Here is a 10,000-nt window from a genome sequence, read left to right as displayed (position 1 = left end):
TGAAACTTGCTGAGCACATTCATGCTCCCCTTCGGATGAATCCAAACCATTTGAGTGACCATGACCTTTCCTATAGTATACCATCAAGCCAAAATGTCAACATTCAACATGTTTACTGTCTGCCTGGCCAGAATGGCCAGGGGTGGGGATTATGTTTTTGCCCCTATCCATCCGTTCGTGTGTGAGCAGTTGATCTTGGGTACCGCTGGACTGATCGATTGTATAACCGTAGGCAGGGCCGCAGGAAGGGTGGTGCGAGCGGTGCGGCCGCACCGGGCCCCGCGCTTGGGGGGGCCCCGCAAAAAGAAAAAAAAAGAAAAAGAAAAACCCCCCCTTTTTTTTATTTATTTTTTTATGAACAGAATCACATTTATTAAGAGTTATAAATAGAAATAACCGCAAATAACCACCAAAAACTCGGAAATATCCGCCCAAAACCGCAAAAAAATCGCGTGCGCGCGCGCAAGGATGGGGGCGCGCACGCGCGCTGCGCATGTGACTTCGCACCGGGCCCCGCATTTCTCCCAGACGGCTCTGACCGTAGGTTATACAAACTCTATTTCCCCTCACACCTTTATCAAGTGACTTCCGTTTTTCCTATAAATACTCATGTAACCATCCCCCTCCTCCGCTCTATACAAGAGTCAAGTTTAATTTTGGTTCATTCGTTTCGTCGCTCATAATAAATCTGTTAAACACACATTGGTTGATTGGGTGATCCTTGCTATTTAGATTATACTTGGCAGTTATGCAAGAAATCAACATACTATACTGTTGTTTGGTTAAGCACATTTCAAATTCTCCCTTGAAATGGCAGAGAGGATGCTCCTGAGTTCTGAGGACAAGAGTTGATTAATTATTTTTTTCCAGATAGCATTCATTCCCCTGGCCTGCAGCGTCGGACCACACTTAGAAATGAAGTGTATATCCTATATTTTTTTCTTCCAATGAATGCACTACAAAAAAAAAGAAAAGAGAAAAAAGGTCTAGTTTGCAAATAAGAAACAGATAAAGACTCAACTTCCCTCAGGATGATCCCTCTCCTTGGGATTAAAATAAGCTTTTTCATAATGGTTTCATATTTAGTGCCATTTTGTGCCAAAATAATGCAAATCGTAGCCTACTTTATAAGCTAAAAAGCCTGCTTTTGATTTCCAGTTTCCATTTCGATGTTAACTTTATTTTGGGTAGTTATCTGCATTTTGGAATCCATATCAGATAATTGAAATTGTGCAAGTGGGAAGGAAATTGGATCCATTTATCTCTAGCTGAAATAGACTACATATGCTTTGTGTTGTGTGTAATAGGCCTATGTGTTTTGTATGTTGTGGAATTCTGTATTGAATTTCAAATGAATGCAATTTTATGCCCACACAGCCTCTGAGCGTCCCCAAGCCTCTCTGCTATACAACATGGGTCTTCATCAACATGGGGTTCGGGACCCCTAGGGGGTCCTCAGAGATACTACAGGGGGTCCGCCAAATCTGATATGATGGGGGAAACAGCAGATCTACAAGCTCACAGCGCATCGAGTGCCACGCTGTGAACTTGTAGATCTGCTATTTTCAAAAAATCTTTAACATTTGTGCAAATATTTAGACCCTAAAAAAAAAACGCGGGCAAAAATCCTTGATTATGCGGGCTAAAACTCTTGATTATGTGGGCTAAAATCCTTGATTTTGCGATGAAATATGCAGTTTTTTTTACAATTTTATGCGGTGAAATTGCGGGAATTTGCAAAATATGCGATGCGCATATTATGCGATGTGCATATTATGCAATGCGATGCAGCCTTTTTGAAAAAACATTACCCCCGCATAATTATGCGCCATTTTGCTGATTATGCGATGGCATAATCACATTTTTCTGGAGGTTCTAAATATTTGAATATATATATTTTTTTTTTAAAGGGAAAAATTTTGAGTCAAATCTTTGCTTCTGGTCCCTGGAAAAAAATACATATAATTTTGGGGGTCCTTGACATGAAAAAGTGACTGACATAGCAAAATATATATATTTTTTTAAACTGTTTTTTTTTAAACATTTTGTAGAATCAGGTCTTACTGTCTGCAAATACACATTGTGAATCCAACTACCTATGAAATCTATGAAAAAGTTGAATAGCCTATGCAAGACAATTTTATACAATATGTATTAGGCTTACGTGGGTGGTCCCTGCTTCATCTTTCCCTTAGCTAAGAGGGTCCTTTGCCTGAAAAAACGTTGAAGACCCCTGCTACGTGCTACACAACAATGAGCTGTGAAATTTGAAAAGATGCATCACCTAGTGAGCCGCGGACCACCAATCATCTGTACTCTAGTACCTACAGCGGCTGTTGAATCCCTCCTCCTTTCCCCACCTCCTTCAAATCCATTGGCTGGCAGGGGGAGCAGCGACGATGTTTAATGCACCATGCGGTGTCCGGAGTTCAGTCAGTAAGAAGAAGCGCTCTGCATGGCGAGGGTTGGACCGACGTGCGTAAAATACCAAATACAGCCTACAGCTTTATTTTATACATCTACTAAAAAATAACCTTTTTTTTTGGCGAGCATATAAAGAACCACGGTGATATCGGAGGTTGTCATTGAACAGTGGCCTCTATCCTCTCCTAGTGGCTCTGACTGTGGACTTTATAACGGGGGGACACTAGCGGACACGGTGGCCAAGGACACAATGCCACTACGGGGATCAGTCACCCAGCACTGTTGTTGTTCCAGCCGGGAAGAAGAAGAGATCGGTTGGCATTGCTAATGTCCTCATTGGATCTATAATACACTTCATCTGGGATTTTTTCGTGAATCGCATCTTTCAAAAAACAATTCCGCCGAAGAAAACGCGGTGACTCAGTCACTGCAGGCGCAGCCACGGCGCAAGGCTCGCTGCTGCATCCTAATCAGACAGGAGAGGACTTCAGCTCATTGACATTACAGTCATACTTTTCTGGAGCACTTTTTTTTTTTCTCCTCCCGACAGCGCTGCACTGTAGTCAGTGTGTGTCTGAGACTGGTGGCTCTGTGGACACGGGGAACGGATCAGCGTGGCAGTGGGAAAACTCTCCATCCACACCTGCCAACTGGCTTGTGCTTAAAGGATTCGGATTATTATTATTATTATTACGATTTTTAGGTGAGTCTTATTATTTCCCTTTGTGTGTGTTTCATTAGACTTTTTTTTTTTTTTTTCATTGTTAATTTATAGTGCTGGTATTGCTTATCTAACCCTCCATGCCTGTGCTGTGCTTGAGGATGCAACAGCTTCTTATAAGCACATCTATCTGGTGAGAGTGAGAGGAGAGAGCAGTATAGCGGAGAGATGTTCTGAGATATTGGCAGCTGATTCCTGAATTATATATTTATTATTTGTATTATTATTATTATTATTATTATTATTATTATTATTATTATTATTATTATCATTATTAGCTTAGGGATATTATTATTATTAGGCTTGGATCAAGACTGTCATATATGTATTTTATCGAGTCTGACTAAATAAAATACATCTTATGATTCGTCTTGATCCAAGGCTATATATAGTTATTATTATTAAATAGCCTGAATATGCGGATTTGAGGCTCATTCTGTCCATAGCTACTTATTCAGAAGAATGCCACAATATAGGTCTATAGCTTCGGTTACGCCTGCAGTGTTACACATTATTAAAGTTCGCCAGTTCCGTTTCCAGTTAATACATTTACAATGCGTAAAATGGACCGTTATAATGTTTCTGTCAAGTCGCTCATATACGGAGATAGATGAAGCTGCGCCGTGGATGTCCTGTTCGTTGTAATAAACGTGCTAAATGATCTTCAAGAGGGATCTTTACGAGCTGTATATCTGGCCAGCACCAAATGGCTTCTCAAGGTTAACTAATTGACAGGCTTCCCATATAATAGTGGAGATGAATTACGCATGAGCAATGTTGTAATTTTTCTCAACGGTGGATTGCTTGTCAAAGTAGCAAGTGCAGCGAAGGTTATTTTCTATTTTGTAGTTTTTTATTAGAAACAGAGCTCAGTTACTAATCAACAGTTTTTCCCCCCTCGTTCTTGTCTTATAGGAAGGAGCACGTACAAGGACGATTCTGTTTCGTGGAGACTGGATTGCGATTATTGCTCAGATGAGCCTGGGCGCTCAGCTGAATATAAATTAGGTATTCAGCACCACCGATCGCTGGAAGAGAGAGAGAGAGAGAGAGAGAGAGAGAGAGAGAGAGAGAGAGAGAGAGAGAGAGAGAGAGAGAGAGAGAGAGAGAGAGAGAGAGAGAGAGAGAGAGAGAGAGAGAGAGAGAGAGAGAGAGTTGGGGGAGCAAAGAGACAATCAAGGAATGAATACCTAGGCCTGCAGAGCACATGAGTACCTCACAATCACAGGATGAACAGAACTGATTGTTTGATCATGAATAAAATAAATAACACATTTGGACGGCATATCAACAAGTCAAAGGAAGCGTAAATACATAAAAATTACAAGGACTCTTACGGCACAGGGGATGTATCTTTCCATTTTCTTTTTCCTTCTATTATGGGCGCAAGCCCTGACGTTGAAAAACTTGAATTATTCTGTCCCAGAGGAACAGGGACCGGGGACGGTGATTGGGAACATTGCCAAAGATGCTAGAATCGGACTGGAGCAGACGGGGCCGGGGCAGGGTAAGAAAGCCAACTTTCGGGTGCTGGAGAATTCTGCCCCGCATCTTATCGATGTGGACCCACAAAGTGGACTGCTGTACACCAAGCAGCGCATCGACAGAGAAACACTGTGTCGGAGGAACCCCAAGTGCCAGCTCTCCATGGAGGTGTTTGCCAACGACAAGGAGATCTGCATGATCAAAATAGATATTCAGGACATCAATGACAACTCGCCGGCTTTTCCATCAGATCAGATTGATATTGACATTTCAGAGAATGCAGCTCCGGGTACACGCTTTCCCTTGACCAGTGCACACGACCCGGATGCAGGGGAAAATGGCCTGAAAACCTATCAAATAACACGAGATGACTACAATCTATTTTCTTTAGAAGTAAAAACCCGCGGGGATGGGACAAAATTTCCAGAATTAGTTATTCAGCGACCGTTAGACAGAGAGGAACGTAATCACCACACTCTTATTCTCTCAGCCACTGATGGCGGGGAATATCCCAGGTCAGGGACGATGCAGATCAATGTTAAAGTTATTGATTCCAATGATAACAGCCCAGTGTTTGACCAGCCATCATATGTGGTGGAAATCCCAGAGAATTCCCCCCCTGGAAAAGTCCTGATTGATTTAAATGCCACTGACCCTGATGAGGGTAACAATGGACAGGTAGTATATTCTTTTAGTGGCTATGCCCCAGAGAGAATCCGGGAACTATTTTCTATAGATTCAAGAACAGGGGTCATAAAGATTCAGGGAGAAATTGACTATGAAGAGAGCCCAATTATTGAGATTGACATCCAGGCAAAAGACTTGGGCCCAAACCCAATCCCTGGACATTGTAAAGTCACTGTTAAAGTGCTGGATAGAAACGATAACTGGCCATCGATAGGCTTTGTGTCTGTGAGACAGGGAGCCATCAGTGAGGCAGCGCCCCCAGGCACTGTCATTGCTCTTGTCCGTGTCACAGACAAGGACTCGGGCAGGAATGGCCAGCTTCAGTGCAGAGTGCTGGGAAATGTCCCTTTTAAATTAGAGGAGAACTATGATAACTTTTACACCGTGGTGACAGACAGGCCTCTGGACAGAGAGACGCAGGATGAGTACAATGTCACCATCGTGGCCAAAGATAATGGGATCCCCCCTCTAAACTCTACTAAGTCCTTCACTGTAAAGATTCTAGACGAGAACGACAACGTCCCTCGCTTCACCAAGTCTGTGTATCTCCTTCAGATCCCAGAGAATAATATCCCTGGGGAATACCTGGGTTCAGTTCTGGCCCATGACCCAGACCTTGGCCAGAATGGCACGGTGTACTACAGCATAGTCAACTCCAATGTGAGTGGCGGTGATGTTAACACCTACGTCAATGTCAACGCTGCAAACGGTGCCATCTATGCTGTGAGGTCCTTCAATTATGAGCAAGTGAAATACTTTGACTTCAAGGTCCTGGCTAAAGACAACGGCTCCCCTCACCTGGAGAGCAACACCACTGTGCGCATCAGTGTCCTGGATGTGAATGACAACATCCCTGTCATTGTTTTACCCCTGCTGCAGAACGATACTGCTGAGATCCACGTGCCACGCAATGTTGGCGTGGGCTACATTGTCACTACGGTGCGGGCGGTGGATAATGACTACGGCGAAAGCGGGCGGCTCACCTATGAGATCTCAGACGGCAACGAGGAGCACCTGTTTGAGATCGACCCGGTGACGGGAGAGGTGCGGACTGCCCACCCGTCTTGGGAGGATGTAAGTCCCATGGTGGAGCTCATCATTCGGGTAATGGACCACGGGAAACCCACTCTCACTGCCGCTGCCAGGCTCATCGTCAAGGCCTACAATGGGCCGCTGGCAGGTGGGGAGCCCCGCATCAACGAAGAGAACCGAAACTGGGACATGTCCCTCCCACTCATCGTAACGCTGAGCATCATCTCTGTAATGCTGCTAGCTGCCATGGTCACCATTGCAATAAAGTGCAAGCGGGAAAACAAGGAGATCCGCACGTATAATTGCCGTATTGCGGAGTACTCGCACCCGCAGCTGGGGAAGAGCAAGAAGAAAAAGATCAACAAAAACGACATCATGCTGGTGCAGAGTGAGGTGGAAGAGAGAGATGCCATGAACGTAATGAATGTTGTGAGCAGCCCCTCCTTAGCCACCTCCCCCATGTACTTTGACTACCAGACCCGCCTGCCCCTCAGCTCGCCCAGGTCGGAGGTCATGTACCTCAAACCCACTGCCAACAATCTCAGCGTGCCCCAAGGCCATGTGGGATGCCACACCAGCTTCACAGGTCCAGTCTCCAGTACTACAGACACGCCGACCAATCGCATGTCCATTATACAGGTATGGCAAGCTACACACTTATGTTTCACTGGTTCACAGAAAATATGCTATTGTCTTTGATTGTGAGTCTTCATTCCTCACAAAATTGTATCCCCATTTATTTTCCATAACAACTACACACAATCCTCTATAAAGTTACCTCTGAGAGCGTAAACACTTATCCAACTGGACTCGTAATAGGTAGTTTGGGTCCATTTTAATTCTCAGAGTTAAATTAACCCTGAAGAGTTTACTGCATGTCTCCAATTCTGCACAGTTAGACAAGGAAGGGAAAGGGGAAAAAATCCACACAGAAAATGAGAAAATTTAAGAAGAGCTGGCCATTAGAAGGGTTAAACAAACATTCAGTGGCTATGATAGAGCAGAAAAGCCAATAATTAAAATGAGAGATCTGTTATCTTTAGTACCTAGGCCAGAGATCTTGAATCAGTTTTGATTCACTGACCGTCATTGCAGAATTCATGTTAATTAACTCCTGTGGAAAGAAAGACATCTAGTTGGTGGATTAGTTGGCATGCTTGAACAAACAGCAGCATATCTGGACAACTGGATATGATCTATTGACTGCTCCCACAGAGCTGATATATCATCTTCTCATCGTCCAATGATTAGCTTTTGTGGTTAAAAATATACTTACTGTAGCCACACTAAGTCTAATGAAAGAGCTCAATCAATAAGGAACTTCCAGTGTTTCACTGGTATTGTGTATTATCTCCCTTATGCCTTATTAGCATTCTGTGGATTTGTATGGTCTTGATAGTTGATGAATTGCACATCTCCATTAACAGAACTGGGCTGGCCTTACCAATCGCCAAGTGTGATATCATATTAGCATACTGCAATCATTTAAAAGTTCATCACATAAAGTTACAAAACACTTAGTTTGCATTTTATTTAAGCATTTAATATTGTAGTGATGCATACGTGGAATTTATTCATTTATCATAACTATATAATAGTGCTTTCAAGAATATTTAGTTCAGCTGGATTCAATTTCCTATTGATTGTTCTTATATTTTTCCATTTGTCAACATATTTGTGGTGAGTGCTTGGTTGTACAAGCTTGCACTGACAACCGCTGTGTCTCTCTGTACTAAACCTTTTAGTAAAAGTTTATCGTTTACTGGGATGGGCTAGTTACATTTAATTTGTATACACATGCAAGATTTGAGATTTCTCTTACAGTATTATATGATTATGGGACGGGTATTACCTGTTAAAAATGCATATAATTCCGTCAACAAGGAAAACAAATAGTTTTCTTTGGCTGTTTCTAGCTTGCTATATTTTGCTAGAAATATCTGTGACTGTTCCTAGTTCATACTAATGGGCTGTGGTTGTCTCTCTATCGTGCTCTCTCTCTCTATTGTGCTTATCTTTTGTACCCTATATTTACTATTTACGCTGTGCACGGATGTGAGGATCACAGTGATCACATGTGACATGTTCTCACCAGGGAGGAAGGGACAACGTCCGTAGTTCTCACTCTCCGTCCTGCTTCTATTATGAGCCAGCTGCACAGGGCAGGGGTCGGCACGACGACCGTTAAGGCTTCCTAATCAGAGGGACAGAATAATTGCCGGTCCACTCTGCAGACTGTCTCTTTTTCCTAATGCAGCCGTGATGAATCAGGCTGTTTGAAGCTTGCTGTGCATCCTTACATGCCCTTTCTCTTTACTCTCTCTCTTCAGAAAGTGTCACCCCCCCCCCCCCCCCCAACAGAAAAGAAAAAACAAAGAAAAATAATTCAGCACAACACATTTCTTACTGTGTTGTTGGTCATGGAGGGTCCCCTCAACACATGAGGTGTGCTGGGTGCTCTATATTGTATTATTCAACAGAAACCTGTGTAGTGGGAGATTGGCCCGGGGCATCAGATTTCTTCTAAAGACGTACCAAGGCATATCCCTTTCCCCACACACACCCGCGCTCTCTCTCTCTCTCTCTCTCTTCCCTCCTTCTTCTTTCCCCCATCTCTCTCCCTCGCTTAGTGTGGACAGTAAGTAACCTGAGTCAGGGCAGAGTGGCTATGGGAAAAATGTCAGGAAACAAAGACAGAATTCCCCCTCCATCGATCCCAAGGCCACTCTGCCTATCTGTCACTACAGCTACCAGGGGAGGGGGAGGCTAAATAAGAAAAATAAATAAAGTTAGATAAGGGGGTGGGGTAGAGAGTAAGAAGAGGGCGTGGGGGGCATATCTCTTGCTCAGACAGTTTCACAAGGGCACCTTACTACTCCCTTCATCCATGCTGTGTAGCTAGCAGGGCTGCTTTAGCTCTGCCTGTGACTCCCAGTCTCTCGACACACCGCTGCTGGCCTCTAATGATGTTTTATCACGGTGCACCCACAGACTGAGTGCGCTTCTAGCTGGGAGAGTGGAATAATATGAACGTAGAGAGCTCTGCCAGCCTTATCGCACAGCGACTACTGGGCCAGCACCGGGCCCAGCAGTAGAGGGCTTCATTTCATTTGTACAAGAGAATTCCTCGGCTAAGGAGATGGATGATATGTAATGATGCCTAATTCTGCTTAAGGCGTTGAAGGGGTATTACTTACTGTGGAATCAAGGTTAAAGTCAATCCACTGCAGAGTTCCTCAGTGTTCTGTTCTAGACTAGAGGAAAGAAAGAGGGATTTTCAGTAATTCGCCCCAAATAGCAAGCTGGTGCTCACTCTCGTCTAGGAATTTGTTTGCCTTCAGCAGCTGCGCTGCGCTTTATGTGTGGTTGTTTCCCCTCTTCCCTATTTTCACAGAGTAACTAGAAATACCAAGTGTAAGTAACCAAACACAGCTATTAAATACAGCAATTATATTTATGTGGTTTGATAATCCTTTTATTAGAGTACTTTAATTTAATTAAGTGATGAAGCTCCAATAATTGAATCCTTGTTCAGTGGGTGGCCATCCATCCATGATGATGTAGAGCATGTGCTGTGGAGGTGAGGGGAAACACAGTGCTATAAAAATCACCTTTAGGTGGCGACAATCTGCCTTGTGTAGAGTCGCACAA

The 10,000-nt window shown here is 43.6% G+C and overlaps 1 protein-coding gene across 1 annotated transcript in view; it reads left to right on the top strand.

The window, feature by feature from the left end:
• The first annotated feature begins 2,452 nt into the window (after positions 1–2,452).
• Positions 2,453–10,000, top strand: part of pcdh17 (protocadherin 17) — a 67,486-nt gene continuing 59,938 nt past the window's right edge. Inside the window, exons 1-2 of the mRNA XM_080429267.1 lie at positions 2,453–3,127; positions 4,061–6,988. Coding sequence (XP_080285393.1) covers positions 4,493–6,988 — 2,496 coding nt within the window. The 5' untranslated portion in view covers positions 2,453–3,127; positions 4,061–4,492. The remainder of the gene's footprint in view (positions 3,128–4,060; positions 6,989–10,000) is intronic.

The sequence above is a fragment of the Gymnoscopelus braueri genome (assembly GCF_963280865.1).
Source record: "Gymnoscopelus braueri genome assembly, chromosome: 1".
Classification (NCBI taxonomy): Eukaryota; Metazoa; Chordata; class Actinopteri; order Myctophiformes; family Myctophidae; genus Gymnoscopelus; species Gymnoscopelus braueri.
Note: the sequence above shows the minus strand (reverse complement) of the source record. Positions and strands in the feature narration are given on the sequence as shown.